The sequence below is a fragment of the Eulemur rufifrons genome, chromosome 2 (assembly GCF_041146395.1).
Source record: "Eulemur rufifrons isolate Redbay chromosome 2, OSU_ERuf_1, whole genome shotgun sequence".
Classification (NCBI taxonomy): Eukaryota; Metazoa; Chordata; class Mammalia; order Primates; family Lemuridae; genus Eulemur; species Eulemur rufifrons.
The window spans coordinates 11,824,190-11,845,860 of NC_090984.1; the positions used below are offsets into that span (position 1 = coordinate 11,824,190).

General features: G+C 54.2%; 3 protein-coding genes across 6 annotated transcripts; 1 reads left to right on the plus strand and 2 right to left on the minus strand.

Annotated features, from left to right (window-relative positions):
* Positions 1 to 2,616: 2,616 nt before the first annotated feature.
* On the minus strand, positions 2,617 to 11,074 carry RAB3D (RAB3D, member RAS oncogene family). Of its 2 annotated transcripts, none has more exons than XM_069495767.1 (5): positions 10,989 to 11,074; positions 9,025 to 9,265; positions 7,818 to 7,936; positions 7,621 to 7,745; positions 2,617 to 5,299 (listed from the first exon to the last, which is right to left on the minus strand). In XM_069495767.1, the coding sequence occupies exons 2-5, from the start codon at positions 9,202 to 9,204 to the stop codon at positions 5,112 to 5,114; spliced, it is 612 nt and encodes a 203-aa protein (XP_069351868.1). In that variant the 5' UTR covers positions 9,205 to 9,265; positions 10,989 to 11,074; the 3' UTR covers positions 2,617 to 5,111. The 2 variants fall into 2 exon arrangements, with proteins under 2 accessions (XP_069351868.1, XP_069351862.1); XM_069495761.1 differs by having other exon boundaries at positions 8,977 to 9,265.
* A 1,845-nt stretch (positions 11,075 to 12,919) lies between these two features.
* TMEM205 (transmembrane protein 205) lies at positions 12,920 to 15,091 on the minus strand. Of its 3 annotated transcripts, none has more exons than XM_069495773.1 (4): positions 15,012 to 15,091; positions 14,389 to 14,497; positions 14,127 to 14,290; positions 12,920 to 13,266 (listed from the first exon to the last, which is right to left on the minus strand). In XM_069495773.1, the coding sequence occupies exons 2-4, from the start codon at positions 14,486 to 14,488 to the stop codon at positions 12,961 to 12,963; spliced, it is 570 nt and encodes a 189-aa protein (XP_069351874.1). In that variant the 5' UTR covers positions 14,489 to 14,497; positions 15,012 to 15,091; the 3' UTR covers positions 12,920 to 12,960. The 3 variants fall into 3 exon arrangements, with proteins under 3 accessions (XP_069351874.1, XP_069351887.1, XP_069351882.1); XM_069495786.1 differs by lacking the exon at positions 15,012 to 15,091 and adding an exon at positions 14,932 to 15,005; XM_069495781.1 differs by lacking the exon at positions 15,012 to 15,091 and adding an exon at positions 14,927 to 15,005.
* A 261-nt stretch (positions 15,092 to 15,352) lies between these two features.
* Positions 15,353 to 21,534, plus strand: CCDC159 (coiled-coil domain containing 159). Its single transcript, XM_069495798.1, is given in 11 exon segments — positions 15,353 to 15,448; positions 18,101 to 18,134; positions 18,366 to 18,451; positions 18,537 to 18,618; positions 18,811 to 19,006; positions 19,459 to 19,526; positions 19,605 to 19,681; positions 20,028 to 20,149; positions 20,381 to 20,463; positions 21,196 to 21,309; positions 21,486 to 21,534. Coding segments are annotated over 11 exon segments (888 nt in total). The 5' UTR covers positions 15,353 to 15,427; the 3' UTR covers positions 21,491 to 21,534.
* Positions 21,535 to 21,671: the final 137 nt, after the last annotated feature.

Below are 21,671 nucleotides of genomic sequence, written 5' to 3' on the forward strand. Positions count from 1 at the left end.
ACCTACCTCTGACTTGGTGCAGAAAGAGTGTGAAGTGTCCAAGGAATGCCACACTTCTGGGTCTACTGCTTTCTTCTTTATGATTTTGGTCACTTACCTTGTTCCTATCACCCACATTTGCTGTAAATCACTAGTTCTCAGTCCTAGCTGTACATTAGAATCACCTGGGGGCTTTAACACATTCCCTAATGCTGAACCCCAGCCCCCGATCTCCTGATTTAGTCGGCCTGGGCGTGGGAATGACCCAGGTGGTTTTAAAGTGTGGTTGTGGTTGTGGTCATGGCCCAGAATCAATGAACCAAGGGACCACATCAGCCTGAACCAAGTCTTTCATTAGGGGCTGCAAAATGGTAGTTTATCTAATTCCTTATCTTTCTTTTGGGGAGATTTTTGAGGAGGGTAAAATGGGGACATGCCATGTTTGCTATCACTGCAATCAATCTCTCAATTCTGGCAAGAACACACCTCCAGTCATGCACTGCATAATGATGTTTCGGTCCACAATGGACCACATACACGACAGTGGTCACATAAGATTACGATACTCTATCCTTACTGTACTTTTTCTATGTTTAGATACACAAGCACTTGTAGCCTAGGAGCAGTAACCTACAGCCTAGGTGTGTGGTAGGCTACACCGTCTAGGTTTGTGTAAGTACACTGTGATGTCACAGCGTTGTGATGTCACACAACAAAATCGCCTAAGGATGCATTTCTCAGAATATATCTGCATCACTGAGCAATGCCTGACTGCGTTTTTCTTTGAAATCAGCCCACCTCCCAGATGTCCTAAAACAGGGGCGGGCACGTGATGCCTGTTGACGAATCAGCACAGTCCACCTCTCTGGCCACAGTGATTGGTTCAGGCCTGGGAGCAGGACCCAAATGACCAACAAGACTCAGTTTGGGGACTTTGAATAGGTTGACCAGGAAACAGCAGCCCCCTGGCAGCCAGTCTGGTTCAGAGGGGGCCACCTCATGGCGAAGGCACAGAGTGCAGAGTTGAGGGTCCTGGGACAGTATGCCAGTCACTGGACCTAGCTCAACTTTTGGGCTCTGCAGTTCATGTATTCATTCACTCAACAAACATCTCTGCAGTTTCCTGCTGTATGTCAGAAACGAACTGTTTTTAACCACAACACTTTTGACGCCAAACGTGTGGGGGTTTCCACATCAAGCAATTCTCCAGTTCTCTGCGGACTCCCCACTGGATGTCGTACATTTGAATTCAATGCTGACACTGATTACCCCGAGTGAGTGCGAGACTCTACAGGTTTAAGGGTTCAGGCCCACAAAACCTCCCTCGCTTCAGATGCCAGGCTTCCCTCCCTGTAGATGGCAGGGGCGAGGTTCGGGGAGGCCAGCGGAACAAAATGTTCCAGCCTTCTGATCCTGCCACCTCGGTCTTTCTGGCAACCAGCCCCCATCCTGAAGCTGCCCAGTGGCCCCCAATCCCCAACTACCTCATTAGCATACAAAAGACACTCTGATCCCTGCAGAGATTTCAAGGGTTTAGGAGATCAGTGCCAGGAACCACCACGGCAGACAAAGAGCAAATGTTTATATTTTATTACACCACAGTCGGGAACAGAGCTGGGTGTGGCGGCGAAAAAGACAGAAATCCCTGCACTTGAGGAGCTGGTATTACAGTGAGGGAGACACTGAGGTTAAATGAATCATATAGTAGTTTAGATTTTCAGGGCTATGGAGAAAAACGTGCAAGGGAAGGGAGATCGGAAATGCGGGGGGGACCAGGTGAGGTGGCTCATGCCTGTAATCCTAGCACTTTAGGAGGCCAAAGCGGGGGCAGGGAAGAGAATCACTTGAGGCCAGGAGTTCGAGACCCACCTGAGTACCAGCGAGACCCCCGTCTGTACAAAAAAGTAGAGTACATCTATAGAGTACAAAAAAATAGAAAAATCAGCTGGGCATGTTGGCGTGCACCTGTAGTCCCAGTTACTCCGGCGGCTGACATAGTAGGATCGCTTGAGCCCAGGAGTGTGAGGCTGCGGTGGGCGATGAGGACGCCACTGCACTCTAGACTGAGCAATGGAGCGAGACCCCGTCTCAAAAATAAAAAAAAAGAAAAAAATGCTGGAGGAAGGGATTGCAGTGCTGAATGGGGGAGGGGGGAGCAATGAGAAGGTGCAATACACCTGCCTGGGGTAAGTCCAGGCAGAGGGAACAGCCAGTGCAAAGGCCCTGAGGCAGAAGCCCGGTGTGTTCAAATAGCAGCAATGTAGCTGGAAGGGAATAAGTTCTAGAAGGCAAGTGGAGAGATGGGTCAGATCGTGCAAGGATGCAAGGCCTTTTGGGCCACATGGATGACTTTGGCATTTACTCCGAGTAAGGTGGGAGCCATGGATGGTTCTGAGCAGAGGAGGGATGTGTTCACAGGTACCCTCTGGCTGCTGTGGGGAACGGACCCTCTCTCTAGGATTAGTTGGGGAAACACTGGCCTCCCTGCCTCCCAGGGAGTGAAGCTTTTCAGGGTCAAGGTAGTGACCATGATCTAGCCAGAGGCAGGTGGCCATCTACTTAGCTGTGAACCAACTGCACGCTTTCCTGGAAACCAAATGTCACCAAGGGAAATAAAAGAACAAATGCATTTGGGCATAACGGATTTAATTTTATTTTTCTTAATGGAGAAAAGTGCAAGTCCTTCCAAATTGGATGTCAGGGAATCACTGACACGGAAGAACCACATTCAGGACATAAGTGGCCAGTCGAGAACTTGTTCAGTAGTGTGTTTCAGTATTGCCAGGGGGCCAGTAGCAGAATGATCGCTTCAACTCTGAGACCAAATTTCACCCTTTTACTGTTTTTCCAAGCGAAGTAGGACAGAAAGATGCAAGAATATGATCCCGGGAGAAGCCAAAAGAAAAAAAAAAGAAAGAAAGAAAGAAAAAAAGCAGAACTCCCAAACCATTGTCTTCCTGGCAATTTCCCACCAAAACTGCCCATGGCAAGACAAGACGCTAAAAGCAAAGGTTAAGGAAGGCACTGGTAGGTAGGTGGCTGCTTCCTGCCTCGGCATCCCCCCCCCCGCCCCCCCCCCCCAGGTGGGAAGTGGTTTTCCCAAGGCCTTTTGTTTAATCTCTATAAACTCAACAAACCTCCAACCCTGCAAGGTGACATGGGAGCACATCAGTTTCAGTCCCCCAGAGGCCAACCTGAATTTAAACCTCTCCCCCAAAATCATAAAATTTAAAACCTGCCTCATTTTTAGAAGAAACAAAACAAATTTCTTTTCACCAACACGATCCCCAGTCTTGAGAGAACCCCAAAGCCGCTCTCTCAGTTGCTACTAGGAGCTGAACTGTTGAAAGATCGTGTAGAATCACGAAGCTAAGGCCATTGTCAAGTCCAAGATGCAGCCAAAGCCGTCTTTTATCACACAGGCAATTCCAAGCTGGCTCAGCCCTGTTCACAGCGATCTGATCCACCACATTTTTGGTAGCAAATTAGGGACAATGAACTGACCATATTGTATCTTAAGATGTCTTTTTTTTTTTTTTATAATTTGACTTTAGTGTTAAAGCAACTAAAACATTTGAACTCTTGCCCCAAATACTCAGATACCCTTGCTGTGTTCACAGAATTTGTCCATTTCACCCCTCAGTCACTGAATTCATTAGTACATAAAGATATCCTCACTTTGAAGTTCTAAGGGCAGCCTCCAGTGTGGAGTAATCAGGGCTCCCTAGAAATCAATTTGAACTTGAAACAGGCCTTCCCCTTCACACATACCCCCAGGAGGAGGCTGAGATTTTTAAGGCTGCAGGGGCTGGGGGAGTGGGAGCAGCCCCGGATTCGAGTTAGGGAGATGGGGGTACGAAGCATCTGCTCGGCCATCTTCACAGTGTCGGTCATGGTATGGGGTGTCAGGTGGCACTTGGGGACAGGTAGAGGTGTTGCACCACCACAGTTTGGATTTTGATGGGCAGGAGGGCCACCAAGCTAGGGGATCAAGGCCTAGATCCCCAAACTGCCCATAACCTCCAAGCAGGAGCCCCTGGCAGCTGGAGGCCCCAGCCTCGTGAAGTCCCCAACACTAATCACAGCCCATCCCCCCGTCAACATGAGGACCTGTCACTCCCAAGCTGTGTGCATGAAATACAAGCAGCGAGAGCAGGTTACACAACTCTACCTCCTCGCCCAACCCCAAACACTCCCTAGAAGTGACTCCTCCATTAGCAAAAAGTCACATCACAGGGCCCTGCCAATGACACGGCTTGGGAAATGGACACCAGGTCTTGCAACGGTCCTCAGGTCAGAAAAGCCCACATTCTTACATTGGAAAATCGCTGGCCAGTGCCGGCTGCGGGTGGGAACATTACGAAATTTCCTTTTCTAGCAGGATGTACGATTTAGAAAGACCTTGCTTAAAACGCAACCAGCCAAAGAGGGCCTGGGTGGAAGGGCCCAGTCTCCTGGCAGAAAGCCCCGAGCGGGAATGCAGGGTTAGGCAAATCTCTGCCTCCACCTGATATGGCCCCACAGTTCCAGAATTCAATTCAGGACCAGAAATGCAGTGGCTACAGCAAAACAGTGGCAGGGTGATGGGTGACGTGGATTTTGGGACACTTGGAAGGCACTTTGGAGTCCCTGAAGCTGGGGTGGAGGGGTATGACTCCCTGTGTCCCTTCTGCAATGGGAAAAGCTGTTTTAATACTGCCTTCACAAGGAGAAGGTCTGCGGGGGGCCAAAATCGCCATGCTGCCTTGGAGTCTAGAAGGTTCACGGGGCAGGCTCAGGTGAGACCTGGTAAATGGTTCTAACCCAGAAGGCACTGAGGATGCCCTTCTGCCAAGGCAGGCGGGACATGCCACCCACGGCTACACTCCTTAACACACCTAGAAAAGCAGCAAACTTGTGCATGCCAATGTCCCCAGGCCTCGGCCTCCATTGCAAAGTTGAGTCCCCAGGGTCTGTGACCTCGGGTCTGGGCTGCCTGAGCAGGCAGGCTGGGCGTGAGCCATGCGGGAGAGGAGGGCAGCTGACAGGAGAGAAGGGGTCACCCTGAGCTTGAAGACAGCCCTTGTGGCTCATGCCTGGGTCGCAGTCCCTGCCGAGGCAGGAGGGGGGTGGATGGGGGTCGGGGACCATCTCTAGCAGCTGCAGCTGCTGGGCTGTGGGGGCGGGGTATCCCCCAGAGCTGGGCCTTTCCCATTGCTGCCTGGGCTGGAGCTGGGTTCCAGGGACTCATTCATCTTCTCGCAGATGACATCCACCAGGCGCTCGAACACCTGCTTCACATTGATGTTCTCCTTGGCGCTGGCCTCGAAGAACTCAAAACCTGGATGGGCATAAGGCAGGGACATTGGTGAGACCCCTGAGGGCAGAGTTCCAAGCCTGGTTCTGCCTTCTACACGCCTTTGCCTCCTTGAACCTCAGTTTACTCATCTGTGGAATGGGAACAGTCATACGGCTGATGATAAAAATCTGCAGTGGCAGCAAATCTGGACCACCCTAAGCTCACCTTGTCACAAGGCAGTGGCTGCAGAAGTCCTGGTGCCCAGCAGGCATGGCAGGGGTGCCCACAGGTGGCACAGCTTCCACTCAATTTCTTTCTTTCTTTCTTTCTTTTTTTTTTTGAGACAGGGTCTGTCTCTGTCGCCCAGGCTGGAGTGCAGTGGCATCATCACAGCTCACTGCAACCTTTAACTCCTGGGCTCAAGTGATCCTCCTGCCTCAGCCTCCCGAGTAGCTACAGGTGTGTGCCACCACACCTGGGTAAGTTTTTTATTATTTTTTGTAGAGACGAGGTCACATTATCGCCCAGGCTGGTCTTGAACTCCTGACCTCAAGCGATCCTCCCCCACCTGGGCCTCCCAAAGTGCTAGGATTAGAGGAGTGAGCCACCACGCCTGGGCTAAGGTTCATGCTATTACAGCCCATTTTACAGATGTGGAAACCAAGGAAGAGAGGTAAAGTCACTTACGTAAATTCACACAGGTACTCGGTGCCAGAGCTGGAATTCATACCAGCCCATGTAACTTGAATAATAAGAGTAAATATTACTCTTATATCACCTTGGGCCTTACGGGTGGGAGCATGCTGGCCGACTCCTACTAAGAAGGGGCTATAAGGTAGCTTTGACTATATTCTTAGCATATCATAGTGGCCACCATGACCCGTTTCTCATTTAAAAATGTTTGTCCTCCCAAAGGCAGCGGGCGGTATAAATGTATAAATGCTTTGGGGACCTGCCCAAGGACCCTTGGTTGCAAAAAGTGGCCCATCAACCTGAAAACAAGGGTGTCCATGATGATCCTTCCTGCACCCTTTCAAGGTCACTTCAGGGTCTGCCTGCCAAGGGCTGTCCCCGAATTCCCATGCAACTCCCACCTGCCACATCCACCAAAGGGAGCCAGAAATCAAGACAAACACGCACCACAGTTCACACAGTGCAGGGTAAGTGGGCCTCTATCCCTGTGTGTGACACTGCGCTATAAAAATGGAAGTATAGGCCAGGCACAGTGCCTCGTACCTGTAATCCTAGCACTCTGGGAGGCCAAGGCAGGAGGATCGATTGAGCTCAGGAGTTCGAGACCAGCCTGAGCAAGAGCGAGACCCTGTCTCTACAAAAAAATAGAAAAATTAGCTGAGCGTGGTGGCACAACCCTGTAGTCTCAGCTACTCTGGAGGCTGAGGCAGGAGGATCGCTTGAGCCCAGGAGTTTCAGGTTGCAGTGAGCTGTAATGATGTCACTGCATTCTAGCTGGGCAACAGAGCAAGACTCTGTCTCAAAGTAAAAAAAAAAAAAAAAAAGAAAGAAAGAAAGAAAATGTTTGCCAAGCTGGGCTTGATAGCTCATGCCTATAATCCCAGCAACTTAGGAGGCTGAGGGAGGAAGATCTCTAAGGCCAGGAGTTCGAGATCTGCCTGGGCAACATAGCTAGACCCTGTACCTGAAAAAATAAGAAAAATTAGCCAGGCGTGGTGCCATGCACCTGTATTCCCAGCTACTTGGGAGGCTAAGGCAGGGGCATGGCTCTGGCCCAGGAGTTCAAGGCTACAGTGAGCTATGATCGTGTCACTGCACTCCAGCCTGGGTGACAGAGTGAGACTCTATCTTTAAAAAAATGAAATAAAATAAAAAATGCAAAAAAGAAAAGGTTTGCCAATCTCTAGCTAAAGGAAGCAGCCATACCCACTATTCTGCCATTTGATTTTTCCACTTAACCACAGATCCCAAAGATCTCGCCATATCACAACATAAAGAAAGTCCCTCATCCTTTTCAATGGCTGTATAGTATTCTACCATGTGAAGACACTTTATGTTCAGTTGGTGCCCCCAGTGTAAGACATTGGGGGGATTCAAAGGCTTGATTCCAACTAACAGTGCTGCAACTTGGTCTACACATACAGGCCACTTCCCACATTGGTAAGTACATCTGTAGGATAAATTGCCAGAAATAGTTTCGCTGGGTTCCGGCGGGGGGGAGTTCCTGTGGATGGATCTCCTGAAATTAAATGGAGAAGGCGGCATACATGTGGGTATTTTTCTGGGCAGTGACTCGAAGAGCGGATTGTGGCTGAACATGGGACCTGAAGGTGGGGACGGGGGGTTGGTTCTGGGAGACCCAGGGCCTGTGGCCCAGGTTGGGCACTAACCAAGGTCGTCGGCGAGCCTCCGGCCATCCTCGGCAGGCACGACACGCTCGTCCTCTAGGTCACACTTGTTCCCCACGAGGATGACCTGGGCGTTGTCCCAGGAGTAGGTCTTGATCTGCGTGGCCCTGTGGAGTTGCCAGCTGTGAGCCACAAGCCCAGGGCTGGGAGTTAGGGGTCAGCAGTTAGCAGGTACTCACCAGTCCTGCACGGCCGCAAAGGACTCTTGGTTGGCAACATCGTACATGAGCAGGAAGCCCATGGCTCCCCGGTAGTAGGCTGTGGTGATCGTACGGTAGCGCTCCTGGCCCGCCGTGTCCTGGGCAGACAGCAGTGTCAGGTGGCTAGAAGCCACTCAGTTCTCCACCCAACTCCTGCAGGGCCCTCCCTGTCTGAGAGGGACACCACCCTGTGCTCGTAGCCCCAGTCTGATGGGGCAGGCACAGACTCATTCTCAAGGGACCTCCCCCAGGGTCTGATAGAGGACGGGGATGGCCAGGCCCTTGAGGGGTTCCAAGTCCAAGGGGTCAGTGGCCTCTCACAGACTGAGGAACTTCTCTGATCTCTAAGAGGCAACTTAGTGACTACAAACAAGAGCCACCTGGACCACAGGGTACCATCTTGATAAGACACCTTGGTGCTGTTACCATAATACTCCTTCCCTGCAGCTGGGCTGGAGGAGAAGTGTGGCTCTGAAGAACAGTCTCATTTGGGGGTGGGGGCTGTCCCTGGGCTTGCCCCTGAGATGGTACCCAAACCTCTTCCCCATGGCTTTTTTTTTTTTTTTTTTGAGATAGAGTCTCGCTCTGTCACCTGGGCTAGAGTGCCGTGGCATCAGCCTAGCTCACAGAAACCTCAAACTACTGGGCTCAAGCATCCTCCTGCCTCAGCCTCCCGAGTAGCTGGGACTACAGGTGTGTACCACCACGCCTGGCTAATTTTTCTATTTTTAGTAGAGACGGGGTCTCACTGTTGCTCAGCCTGGTCTTGAACTCCTGACCTCAAGTGATCCTCCTGCTTCAGCCTCCCAGAGTGCTGGGATTACAGGCATGAGCCACTGTGCCTGCCCCCCATGCCTTGAGTTAGTACTTAGTACCTTGGGTCCAATTCCCGACTCAGACCCCAAGAAATAGTACTGACTCCCCTACACCCACCCCAACACAGGGCACGTCCCTTCCTCCTGATGAATTCACCTTGTAGCTAATACCCCTCTCTTCCCTTTAATCCTCCTCCAACCCCCTCCCCAACTCTGGGCTGTGCTCCCCCCCCACAGGAACCCCCCACCACAGCCTGAACCCTCCACTGAACTTCTCTGTGGAGACCCCCACCCCTCGCCACAGACTGCGTGGCCTGGCCCACCCAGATCTGCAGCTTGATCCTCTTGTCATGGCGATAGACAGTCTTGACCTTGAAGTCGATGCCCACGGTGCTGACGAAGGCAGGGGTGAAGGAGTCATCGGCATAGCGGAACAGGAAGGACGTCTTGCCCACGCTGCTGTTGCCGATTAGGAGCAGTTTGAACATGTAGTCGAAGTTCTGGTCTGCCGCATCCCGGGGGCCTGCGTGGGGGTCTCCGGCTGATGCCATCTTGGAAGCAATCTCCTTAGCGGGGGAGGCCTGAAATCCTCAGATAGGGAAGGCTGGAACCCTGCAAGGGATTAAAACACCAGTGACAGCTCCAGTGCATATACACCAGGCCTGGGTTCGAATCACCGCTCTGCCACTTGGAAGCCAGGTGACCCTGGAAGCCATCACGTGCTCTTTCTGGCCCTCAATGTTCTCTTCTGGAAAATGGGATGTTTGTCATAGTCCCTTCCTGAAAGGGTGTTTGGTTGTGAGGCTAAAATGAGTTTCTTTATTCATTCAACAAACATGTCTTGAGTGTCTACTCTACCAGGCCCTCTTCTCTGAAGAGACACAGCTGTGAGTAAGACAGGACAGAGCGCACCCTTGGGGAGGTCACATTCCTTCCAGGGGGAGGTTATTAACACACGTAACGGTCACAAGACAGTGCCTGGTGTGGAGTTGGGGCTCAGTGAATGTGACTGCTGTTTCATCTTCACACCCTCTGGCAAGATTCAGGCTTTACTAGGATGGGGGCCAGGGACACCCCTTTTGGTTTTGAGGCCCAGAGAGCTGGCAGAGGGTTCAAACGCAGGGTGACTCCTCTGGCTGCAGAGGAACCAGACTGCAGAAGTTGCAGGTGTGGACTTTGCCCCAACGTGAGCAGTTGGCGTGGCCCAGGTGTGAGCTGGGGGGACCTGCCAGCTGGATAGAGCCCCCCCTTTCAGGGGCTGCATGTTGACTTTGGCAGGTGTCCGCCACTGGGGTGCCTGCACTGCCCCAGCCCAAGCTGAGTTTAACCCCTTCCCTGAACCCCAGGGTGCAGGGGGCAGTTTCTGTGGATGTGGCCCAAGTTTAAAGCCCGGCTCTACCCCCAAATGGGCATTTCCATTTTCTATTTGCCAAAGGGGCTGGGCCTATGTCCCTCTGGCCAAGGCTGACTCACTCCAGCCCAAGCCCCAAGCCACCGAGGCAGGAGTGAGAGTCCTCAAATCTAAGGAACCCATTCTGGCCGCCTAATGACACAATCCCACCATCAGGACCACAGCCGCCCCCCACCCCTGGTCCTTACCCTCCAGACAAGCTATCCTACTGGGCTGGGCTGCTCGCATCCGCCCACACTCCAACATGCTGCTGCATCCGGATCCAGGGCGTTCCCTCAACCCTCATCCCCTCCCCAGGCCTTAGTTTCCCCAGCTGTCTAGAGCTGCTACCTGAACTGCACACGGAGCTTGCAGAAGGCCTGGATGAATGGAGGGCACACGGGCAGAGGAAGCCCTGGCAAAGCTATTTCTCAACCGCCTTTGGGGCTTTTTGCCATTTTAAAGGAGGACCCAAGCGGCCCCACCCCGTGTTCCGGGAGAACGAGTTTGAGGAGGGGAAGAGAAGTGGCAGGAAACCTTTCCCCATGCTGGGCAGGGCCGCTGGGCTGGCTATGCCCCACCCCCAGCCCACCTGTCAGTTAGTCGGTCTCATCTCTTCCTGACCACCTGCCGACCCTCCCGCAAGCCTGGCCCCGGAGGGCTCGGCTCTGTCCCCCTTCCCTGGATTTGAGGCACCTGGCTGGTGCAGGGGAGCTCCCCGCATCACATATGGTCCAATCGCATGTCCCCAGCCGGGCTCCCTGCCCCGCCCGCACCCCTCTAGAGCTCCCGGATGAGCCCAGCAGGGTGGGGGCGAGGGCAGAGGCGGTCCCGCAGCCCCGCCTTTGTTCTCCAGGCCCCTGGCCCTCCCCCGACGCCCCTGCCCGCCGGACCTGCTCCAACGCGGAGAGGCGGGGCAGGGTGCGCTCCCTCCCAGGGGGTCACCTTGCGTAGGGGGCGCCGCTGGCCGGGGTTCCGCTTCCGAATTCGCTGCGGTCTGACCCAGGCCGCGAACTTGGGTCCGCAGCCGCCGCCGCCGCCGCCGCCGCCGCAGCCACCCGGATCCCGCTGCGGGCTCCGCCCAGGCGGCGGGGGAGGGGCCGCCCGGGGGGGCGGGGCAGGGCCGAGTCCGGGGCGGGGCTTGTAGAACGTGGGTGGGAGGGGCTGAAAGCTACACGGCGAGTCTAGACCCCGCCCCCTGCAATCAACATCTCATTTTTCCCAGCTACGAAAGGAGGGCTCATATTATGCTACACGCACAGAGGTTCAGAGCGCGGACTCTGGAGCCGGGTTCGATTCCCAGCTCCGCCACTTTCTAAATCTTGTGACTTTGTAACTGTTACTTAACTTCTCTGAGCCTCAGTTTCCCCATCTGCCAAGTGGCCCAGAATAAGAGTACCCACTTCACAGTGTTGTGTGAGGATTGTGATCTGAGTTAGCGTCTGTAAAGTGCAGTGCCTGGCCCTAAAGTGGGCTGGACACTTTTGTTAAATACTGTTAAGGGCTCTTGGAATTAAATCTCCTTTTTACAGAAAAGGAAACCAAAGCCCAGAAAGGCACAGCTCTTTTTTTTTTTTTTTTTTGAGACAGAGTCTCACTCTGTTGCCCAGGCTAGAGTGAGTGCCGTGGCGTCAGCCTAGCTCACAGCAACCTCAAACTCCTGGGCTCAAGCGATCCTCCTGTCTCAGCCTCCGGAGTAGCTGGGACTACAGGCATGCACCACCATGCCCGGCTAATGTTTTCTGTATATATTTTTAGCTGTCCATATAATTTCTTTCTATTTTTAGTAGAGATGGGGTCTCGCTCTTGCTCAGGCTGGTCTCGAACTCCTGAGCTCAAACGATCCGCCCACCTCGGCCTCCCAGAGAGCTAGGATTACAGGCGTGAGCCACCGCGCCCGGCCAAAAAGGCACAGCTCTGATCAAGCGTGGTGGCTCATGCCTATAATCCCAGCACTTTGGGAGGCCAAGGCGGGAGGATCACTTGAGGCCAGGAGTTCAGGATCAGCCTGGGCAACATAGCAAACACACCCTGCCCATCTCTAGAAAAAACAAGAAAAAATAGCTAGGCATAGTGGCACATGCCTGTAGTCCCGGCTACTTGGGAGGTTGAGGCAGGAGGATCGCTTGAGCCCAGAAGTTCAAGGCTACAGTCAGCTAAGATCGTGCCACTGCACTCTATCCTGGGTGACAAATAAAAACGGGTGGGGGCAGCCCCTTTGCCTGAGACTGCACAGTAAGGACATTTGGCACCCAGCCCCAGCTGAGGTCCCAGAGTTTTCAAGTCAGCAGGAAAGAGTGTGCAGTTATAATAGTTAAACCAAAATTATCTGAGCCCCCACTGCCTCATGGGAACAACAGTAGCTGCCTCTGTGGGCTGCCACGTAGGTGAACTGAGATGAAGCGCATTAGTTAGGAAGGGCTGAGTTAAGCTTGGTAACACGTAGCCCCAATGACCCCGTGGCCCCAACAGCCAAGATTTACTTCTCATGATTGTTGTGGTGGTGAAGAGAAAACGTACGAATAGCAAGTTATGCACTGTCTTCTAACACTTCTCAGAAGTGACACATGCCACCTCTGCTCTCATTTTGTTGGCCACAGCAAGTCACATGGCCACCTCTAATGTCAGTAGGGTGGGAATCTTCTAGAATTGGAATCAGCTATTGTTACAATGACACATGGCATGTGCAATGGTTAGCACCATGCCTGGTATACAGCAGGTGCTCTATAAATGGGCACCATTGTAGGTGAGGCTTACAGGCTGTAACGGCTGACACTCCCAATCATCATGGTTTGTGAATGGGGAAACTGAGGCCTCCTCTCTACCTTGTCCTCCCCTCCCCCTGCTTCTCATGGTGAGAGGGAAAAACGACAGTAGCCATTTCCAAAGAAGCATTTATTGACATCCAGGGTCCATGCTAGAGGCTCTTAAGGCCCAGGGCGAGGCCGGCGAGACAGAGCCCATTGCTCAGGAGACAGCCCAGATTGCAAAGGGTGGACACGCCATGGTAGCGGAAGAAATTCTGGCGGAGGGCACTGTACTTGGGGTCCTTCTCCCGCAGCTGGCGGTAGGGATCAGGGCCCTGGTGGCTGCCCGCCACCTCCCCGCCCAGGCCCCGTTCCTTCTCCACGGTCTGCAGTGCCCACATGGCAGCTGTGGTGCGGGGCTCCAGCCAGCGGGCGTTGACGGTGGCCAGCGTAAGACTCAGGAACAGGAGACAAAGCTGGGGCAGGGATGGCAGGAAGACAAAGTGAGCCATGCCCTAGGGAGGGCCCTTGTGCATCCTCACAGTCCAGAGTTGGATGCAGGACAGTACTGGACAAAGCCGGCCTCCCCCTCTTTCCCGGAGCCCAGACTGAGGTCCCCAAAGCAGAGCTCCAGCTCATGTACCCTGAAACTGGCAGTCCCTAAAGAAAGGCTCCATCTCTACCTCCTCCGTCCCCTCAAAAACCTCCTGAGCTTCATCTCTGATACGCAGACTGGAAGTCGCCAGGGAAGGGTCTCTTTCCTCTGCGGCCCCAGCCCAGGCCCCAGAAGCTGACACTAGGCCCACAGTGTCTAGTCTAAAAAGTCTGTGAAGTTCCAGTTACTCATAGCCCTCTCCTGTCTCTGTGAGAGCACTCCTGAAACACCTGTCAGGCCTCATCTGCCCACATGTGAGGGACACAATGGGGGCAGGAGGGCAGGGTAGAGAAATCTGAGATGCAGAGATGGTTCCTTGCCTTGTGGCTGGGGAAATGTGGATGGGGGTAGGAAACCGTAAATCCCCAGTCAGGCTAGTTTTTAAACAATGAGCTGGGGTCAGCACCACAGCCCAGCTGAGTCACCACAGCTTGGCGACAGGCCCAGCCAGGGGGAGGAGAGGGAGCAGCAGCCAATGGATAGACACTGTGGGATAGACAGGGCTGCTGGGGACAGTTGTGCAGGTTGTGCACTGCCTAAAGGTGTCCAGAGCCCAGCTTTGTATCTACCAGGAAGAAGTGCTACTTTTTTTTCTCTCAAAAAGGTGTAAACATTGGGGGTCCTATGGTTGAGGTCCCAAGAACAACTGTCCAGAGAGTAGTGGCACCCAAGCTCGCATACCTGGCTGGCCTCCCAGAGTGTGAGCTGTGCCCAGGCATGCTGTGCAGCCAAGATGCAGAGGTTGATGAAGGCACAGCTCATGGAGATGTGAAAGTAGAAAGGGAAGAGTTTGCTTTGCACTAGGCCGAAGGTATGTCGTGGAAGGCCTCGGAAAAGCAGGAAGCCTGTGGGGGGCCACAAACCTGTTAGGACACTTCCATTTCCCCCTCCCACTTCTGTCCCCACCCCTGGTACTCATGACATCAGGGTCAAAGGTCCCTACCTGAGACGAAGGTCACCCACATTTGCATGCCCCAGGCACCTGACAAGACCAGTAGATGGACCACCTTAATCAGGCCTCCCGGGCTCCCGCCTTCCTCCATCTCGCAGCCCTGGGAAGGAGGCACAGGGTAGCTCACAGCCTTATCTTTGCACCATGGCCTTCAGACTCTGTTACCCAATCCAGCAGAGATCCAGGGAAAGCAGCCCAGAAACGACAGTGAGAAAGACTCAAAGCAGTCTTGTGACAACCATTGCCCCATCTCCCCAAATGTCAGCCCTAAATATCTCAGGATCTCTGGACCTCAACATCCATGCCACCTCAGAGACCCCCAAATTTCAGCCCCAGCAGCTCAAGCTCACAGCCCGAGGTCTTCAGAGATCACCCTGGCGACTCCCGAATATCACCCCAGGGATCGAGTTCTAACAGTTAAGACTCCTCTCATAAGAGGATAGCGGATACCATATGGAGATCCCCAAAGCACCCTCGGAGACCCCATCTAATCCTGGGAAACCCTAAATCTCAATCTGAGGACACCGACCCCACCGTTGGGAACTGGACCTCAACCCGCAGCACCCCGAGTCCGAGATCAGAGGCGCCGGGGTCAGACTGGCTGAGCTCGGTACCTCACTCCCGCGCTCCCGGTTGGACCGTGGACCTCCTCGGCCTTCTCCCCGCGTGGCTCCCTCCCTCTCCGAACCAAGAACTTGTCCCGCCTCCTAGCTGAGCCCGAAACCAATCGGATTATAGATCTGCTGCCTTCTGTACCGCCCTCTTAGGTATTGACTAATCGACAAGCAGAAACCCACCTGGAATCCCGCCCCACGTCGGGCTTTTATCCAATTACACCGCAGCTGCTAAGAGGGGCGGAAGCAGGAAGGCGCCAATGAGGCCCTCGGCTACCACGGCGGGGGCGGAGCTAAAATGCCGGCCACACCCCTCTCTGTGACTCTTCCCTTAGCCTCTCCGCGTCTTAAAGCGATGGTACCCTCGCAGGATCAAATTTCAGCGTCACAGCTGGGGACTGGCTTCGCGGTCCCTGATGGGAGAGCATGAATAGGTGGTATGTGGTGGGTGGGAGTGGAAGGGGGTTGGGAGCCTGGTGGGCGCGGTATCCACAGCCCGGGGGCGGGGCCCATGCTGATGACCCCGCCCCCTTCCCCAAAGAATTCTCCCGGGAGCGACTGCGGAAGAAACAACCGTGGTGGGAGGGGGAGGGGAGGCACGAATGGGGACCTGCCTGCAATTGGCGCTCAGAAATGCCTCTCCTGTTCTCCTCCAAGCCTCCCAGGGCTCCCATGGTCCCAGGTCCCAGATTCTCAGAGTGACATTCAACAACAAACATTGAGCTTCCCATTACTGTATGCTAGGCACTAGCATGGATTAATTTACTTAATCACAACAGCCCAGTAACGTGGATACTATATCTCCTTCGTAGTTGGAGACACTGATGCATGGAGAGGTTCAGTAACTCTTTCAATATCACACAGCTGGGTAGGGGCAGAGCTAGAATTTGAACCTAGGCCATCATCCAACTGGCAGGTCTCCTTGCCCAATCATCATGCTCCACTGCTTCTGGAAGTGAAGACCTCCCTGAGGCAGTGCCTCTTGAAGGGGTAACCTAGAACATTTCAGGCAGAAGAATAACTTGTACATCATAGATTGGATGTGAAGATGCAGTGAATGCTAAGGGGATGTCCAGCACTCAATGAGGTGCTCACATAATATGAACCTACAACAGGATTAAGGAAGATTTTTACGGAGGATATGCTGAGCAGGGTTTTGAAGGGTGTGTAGGAGTCTTCCAGGCAGACTGAGCCAGGGGAAGGACACCAGGCAGAAGGCCCAGCAAGGGAAACAGAAGAGAAAGGTCTAGATAGTTTGGGGAAAAGGCTGAGTGTGACGGTTTCACCCAGAAGTTTTTTCAGGCAGACCTGCCCAAGATTTCTCCATCTGTGCCAACTCTAACTATACTGGAGGGGGAGGGGACATGGGTGTGAGACCCAGAGCTGAGTCTCTCTTCCCAGCCTCACCTAGCACAGGCCTGGGCACCAATTCAGCTAACATTTATTGAATAGATATGCCCTGCCTCTCTCCTGCATACTCTATGGCTCTTGTTTACCTGTGGGGCCAGGTCCAAACTTGGCCTTTGCCTTCAATGCCTGACTTGAGCTGTCCTGCTAACCTCCTGCTGATTCCTATTGGACCGTGCCTTCAACCGTCCTGAATTTACCAGCACAGAGCACACAGTTCCATACCTCCAAGCCTTTGCACATACCAGGAATGCTTTTCCTTTAAGGGCAGATGTAAGGTCCTTCTTTTTTTCTTTGAGCTTTTCTGAAGATGCATTTCTTTGGGGGGGGGGGATCTTCTGGGTCTTTCTCACTGGACAGCCCAACCCCAGAGACTGGGATCATCCTTCATTCAGGTACCATAACTGAGAAGCCCTGTGTTGAGGGCTGAGGTGTCTCTGGGGTGTCAGGGAGCACCTAGGGGGCATTGGCACATGGAGGCTGGTCTCAAAGCAGCCCCTGTGCCCTCAACTTGCAGCGACCCTCTTTTGGCCGGCCTACCCCAGGACCCTGACTGCTCCGTGTGCTCACCTTCCTCACCCTCCGTGTGTTTGCTTGCTAAGGGGAAGTGTGATAAGTACTGGGGTTCGTTGGGGGACTGCCCTAGGGCTAGGAGGCTGGGAGGGGTTGGGAATGCCAGGAATGCTCTGGGCTGTCCCTCAAGGAAGCCCTCACCCCACAGCCTCTTCCTCAGACAAGGTTTTGGACTATACGATTCACTGGTCCAGGACCCCAGAGCCAGAGACCTCGGGACCTGCTGCTTCCGAGAACGCAGTGACAAGTATAGATTGGAGGCCAGCGTGGAACTTGGGGCCTCTGCCACAAGAGGCCCCCTCGTTTTTCAACCCAGATCTGCCAAAGGAATGCTATAACAACCAGGAACTTGTGAAGAGGAATAATAACATAGCCAAGGTCACGCCCATGTCCTATTAAGAACACTCACACTGTGTGTTTTCAGCACCTAGAACAGCTCCCGGCACTCAGCCAGCCCTCCATAAACTTTTCTTAAATGAATGGATAAAGGAATGAATGGAAGCAATGCACACGGTTGTGTGTCATCAGTAGAGTCGTGCCTGTGACTATCTCTGGGTGTGACTTTGCTTGTGTGTCTGTGTGGTTGTGGTTGTGTGTCTGAGATGCACGTGAGTGGGTGCCCTGGGTCTTAAGACATTAGCATGCATGGATGTGTGTGAGGTCATGTGTCTGTGCAGCCACGGTTGTGTGTTCCAGTGACTGTGTATGGTTATGTGCTGGGTGCCATTGGTAAATCCTGCAGACATTGTTGATGTCATTTGCCCCTAAGGAGGAGCCTCAGGGGCATTACCTGAGCCCAAGCCAGAAACAGGGATGGCATTGGGTGGGAGCCCGGGCTCTGCAGGCACATGCTGTTAGGGGCAGTGCACAGGCCCACATACATGTAGGAAAAGCCACACAAGTGCACTTCAGAGCATGTACAGGCCAAGATGGGGGGTGGTGGTGGTGGTGCATGAATGTGCCTGGAGACAGCTTTGCCTGCACCCATGGTTTGCAACACCCAGAACTCAGGAGACTCAACTCTTGTCCAGCCCTCCGAACTGGGTTGGGGTGAGCAGGGAGGCAGCCCAGGGACAAATTTCCACTCCCCTCTTGTTCCCCTTCCCTAGAAGCCTGTGGAGGCCAGCTCTTCCAAAGTCAAAGGTGAGACTCTTCCTTCCCAACAAGACTGTGTAGGGAAGACCTGCCAGTTCCTACCTCTCCCCTCTGCCCCAGTGTCAGCTGGCTCCTGCCATTGCCACCCACTCACCCCTGCCTCAGCCTCAATCGCCCCTGTTCTATACCTTACCCCTGTCTCTACTCCTACTCTGAGGCTCTGCTGACCTCTGCCCTTCTCTGGCCCCAGCCTGGGCTCACCCTCACCTCTCCTCACAGTTAAGTCCACCATGATTCCTGATTTCCAGAAGCTCCTACGAGGTGAACTGGAGTCACTTAAGAGCCAGCTACAGGCCCAGACCAAGGTGAATTACCTCAGCCCCACCCCTAGGCACCTCTGTCTCCTCTTGCCCTCTGCCCCCAAGCCCAGGCCTGACTCTTTCCCACCAGGCTTTCGAGTTCTTGAACCACTCGGTGACCATGTTGGAGAAGGAGAGCTGCCTGCAGCAAATCAAGATTCAGCAACTTGAAGGTGAGGACTGGCTGTAGGTCAAGGTCAGGCTGGAGTCTGCTCTGGGGGTTGGGGTTGGGGTGGCGGGTCAGGCCAGGGAGAGAGAAGTTGGGAGTTCCTGGGTTCTGAGTCAAGGTCAGGCTGAGCTTAGGGTGAACTGGGTTCAGAGCTGGGCTCAGGGTGGGCTCAGTCAAGGTCACACCCTCTCTGCAGAGGTGCTGAGCCCCATAGGCCGCAAGGGAGAGAAGGAAGGGCCCATGGGGGGCGTGGAGCAGGGTCAGCAGGAGCTGTATGGAGCCCTGGTCCAGGGCCTACAGTGGCTGCAGAAGACCCTGCGTGACAGTGAGGAGGTGCAGCGGACCCGCACCACGCGCTGCCTGCAGCTGCTGGCCCAGGACATCCAGGACAGGTGGGTGCTGGCAGGAGGACCAGGGTCGGGAACCAGAGGCAGGATGGGGGCAATGGGAGAGGCCTGGCTAAGTGGGGCTGGGAGGAGACAGGCGGGTGGCAGGGGGATGGCAGGGTGGGAGAGTGGGAAGTCAGAGATAGGGAAGATAGGAAGCTGGGGCATGGCTGGGAAGGCCGAGGGGGGAGGACGCTGTGGGGTGAGAGGTTGCAGGACAGGAGATGGGAGGCTGAATGGGGGCGGGAGAGGCTGAGAGATAGGGAGGCTGGGATCAGGAGAGGAGGGACTGGGAGGTGGCAGTTGTTGGGATTGTAGTAGGAAGGGGAAAGAAGGCAGGCAGTAGGCAGAGGGGACAGAGCCTGGGGCATGGCTGGTTGGACAGATGGGGACATGGGAAGTGGGGGAGAGCAGCCACTGGGCAGAGAGCATGGGTCTAGGGTGCACTGTCCCCTCAGCAAGAAGTTCCTGTGGGAGGAGCTGAAGTTGGTGCGGGAGGAGGTGAACGTCATCTATAGGAAGCTCCGTGAGTGCCTGGACCCCTAGCCATGAGGGGGGGTCCTTCTGTGCAGCCCCTGTCCCCCTGAGCCCCCTCCCTCCACAGAGCTGCAGGAGAACGAGATCTCAGAGAACCTGATGAACATCCATAAGATGCAGAAGACACAGGTGAAGTGCCGCCAGGTGAGCAGAGAAGATGGGGCCCCTGTGGAGGGGTGGCGTGGGGAGCAGGCATGGGGATCTCTGCCAGCCTCCACCATCAGATTGGAGCCTGGGTTCTAATCCCAGCTCTGCCACTCACTGCTGTATGACTGTGGGCAAGTCACTTGGTCTCTCCGGGCCTCAGTCGCCTCATCTGTATTATGGGTACAATAATGATGCACCCTACCTAATCTGTTTTAACTGAGTGTTAAGCACTTTGAATGTGGCTGGGCATATAATAAGTGCTATGTAATGGTCACCTTGCACCATTGTCATTATGGTTGTTATCACTGTTCTTTCTTTGTCCCACCCCCACCCCCTGCCCCAGATCCTGACCAAGATGAAGCAGCAGGGTTGTGACACATCTGCCTGTCTGGAGACTGAGGAGATGCCATCAGGAGGCAGTGGGTGCTGGAATGATGAACTCCAGAAGGAACTGAGTGACATATGGTGATGCCCAGTCCCCAGTCTGTTTTCTGACCCCTGACTTTCATGTTTCCCACTCCTCCCAACCAGATCTGGCAGCGACCACCAGAACCTGGAGCCCACCTGTGTCCAGACTATCCTCTCCTGACAGGACTCACACCCACTCCCCCTCCCCCGCTTTAGCCCTGGGGGTGCTGTCCCCACCCTGAGCAGTCTGGAGTCTCCCAGGGCCCCCGTGTCCCCATCTTCCCACAGGTCCGCTGTGCACGTGCTGCAGGACTCCATGGACAGCCTCACGATGTCCTCAGGGGCCCGCGCCAGGGCCTTGAACCTCAAGGGTGAGGGGGGCTGAGCATTGCTCAGGGGTGGGAGGTCATTCTCCAGCTTTGCTCATGGATGTCACATTCAGAGGGCCTTTTTCGGAGTCACCTCTGTTGGGTCTTATTCTGTGGTCACATTAAGGAGTCACTGGAGGTCACATTGAAGAGTCACTGGAGGCCGGGCGTGGTGGCTCACGCCTGTAATCCTAGCACTCTGGGAGGCCGAGGCGGGTGGATCGCTCAAGGTCAGGAGTTCGAGACCAGCCTGAGCAAGAGCGAGACCCCGTCTCTACTAAAAAAAAATAGAAAGAAATTATATGGACAACTAAAAATATATATATGGAAAAAATTAGCCAGCCATAGTGGCGCATGCCTGTAGTCCCAGCTACTCGGGAGGCTGAGACAGGAGGATCCCTTGAGCTCAGGAGTTTGAGGTTGCTGTGAGCTAGGCTGACGCCATGGCACTCACTCTAGCCTGGGCAACAAAGTGAGACTCTGTCTCAAAAAAAAAAAAAAAAAAAGGAGTCACTGGAGGTTTCATCCAGGAGTCACTCAGGGTCACATGCAGGGTCAGTAGGATCTTTTATAAGAGTCAATGGGGTAAAATTCAAGGGCCATTGAAGTCATAATTTGGTGCCACTTGGGTCACATTCAAGAGACATGGAGATCATAGTCAAGGATCAGTGCGGTGTAAAGGGACACTGGGCCCATATCTGAGGGTCACATTCAGGGTTCCTGTCCCTCCCACAGGCCACAAGGGGCACCGATGCCCGAGCCCACCGCTCCACTCCTGGGACTCGGACTCTGACTCGGACCAAGACCTTTCCCAGCCACCTTTCAGCAAGAGCCGCTCCTTCCCTCCCGGTGCAGATCCTCCCTGGCCTCCACCCCACCCATTCCCGGCCCGGGCCTGCCCTTGACTCCCACAGTCTGGACCCTGGGGGCCGTCCCAGATCCCGACCTGGGCATCTGCTGCCTGACCTGCAGCCCTGGGGTTCCCTGGAGCAGGCCAGGCCCTGATCCACCCTCTCTATCCACAGCTTGAGCAGCCAGGACTGCTTTCCCTGAAGACCCTTCCAGAGAGAAAATAAACTAGCCGAGACTCTCCTCTACCCCTGGACTGTTGGTCCTGCTGCCCCCTGTGCCTAGGAATCCCCTCCCCTTTTCAATGAACTCCTCAGTGTTCAGAGCTGTAGAGACCCCAGGGGCCGACGGGGATGTGCGGG

What these genes read in the sequence shown, in the direction of transcription:
- RAB3D (XM_069495761.1), bottom strand. Translation starts at nt 9,204, where the DNA reads ATGGCATCAGCCGGAGACCCCCACGCAGGCCCCCGGGATGCGGCAGAC. An exon ending in GGATCAAGCTGCAGATCTGG is followed by an intron (nt 7,937 to 8,976) that starts GTGGGCCAGGCC and finishes CTGTCTGCCCAG; the next exon opens with GACACGGCGGGCCAGGAGCG. An exon ending in TTTGCGGCCGTGCAGGACTG is followed by an intron (nt 7,746 to 7,817) that starts GTGAGTACCTGC and finishes GCAACTCCACAG; the next exon opens with GGCCACGCAGATCAAGACCT.
- TMEM205 (XM_069495773.1), bottom strand. Translation starts at nt 14,488, where the DNA reads ATGGAGGAAGGCGGGAGCCCGGGAGGCCTGATTAAGGTGGTCCATCTA. An exon ending in GTGGGTGACCTTCGTCTCAG is followed by an intron (nt 14,291 to 14,388) that starts GTAGGGACCTTT and finishes GGCCCCCCACAG; the next exon opens with GCTTCCTGCTTTTCCGAGGC. An exon ending in CACTCTGGGAGGCCAGCCAG is followed by an intron (nt 13,267 to 14,126) that starts GTATGCGAGCTT and finishes TCCCTGCCCCAG; the next exon opens with CTTTGTCTCCTGTTCCTGAG.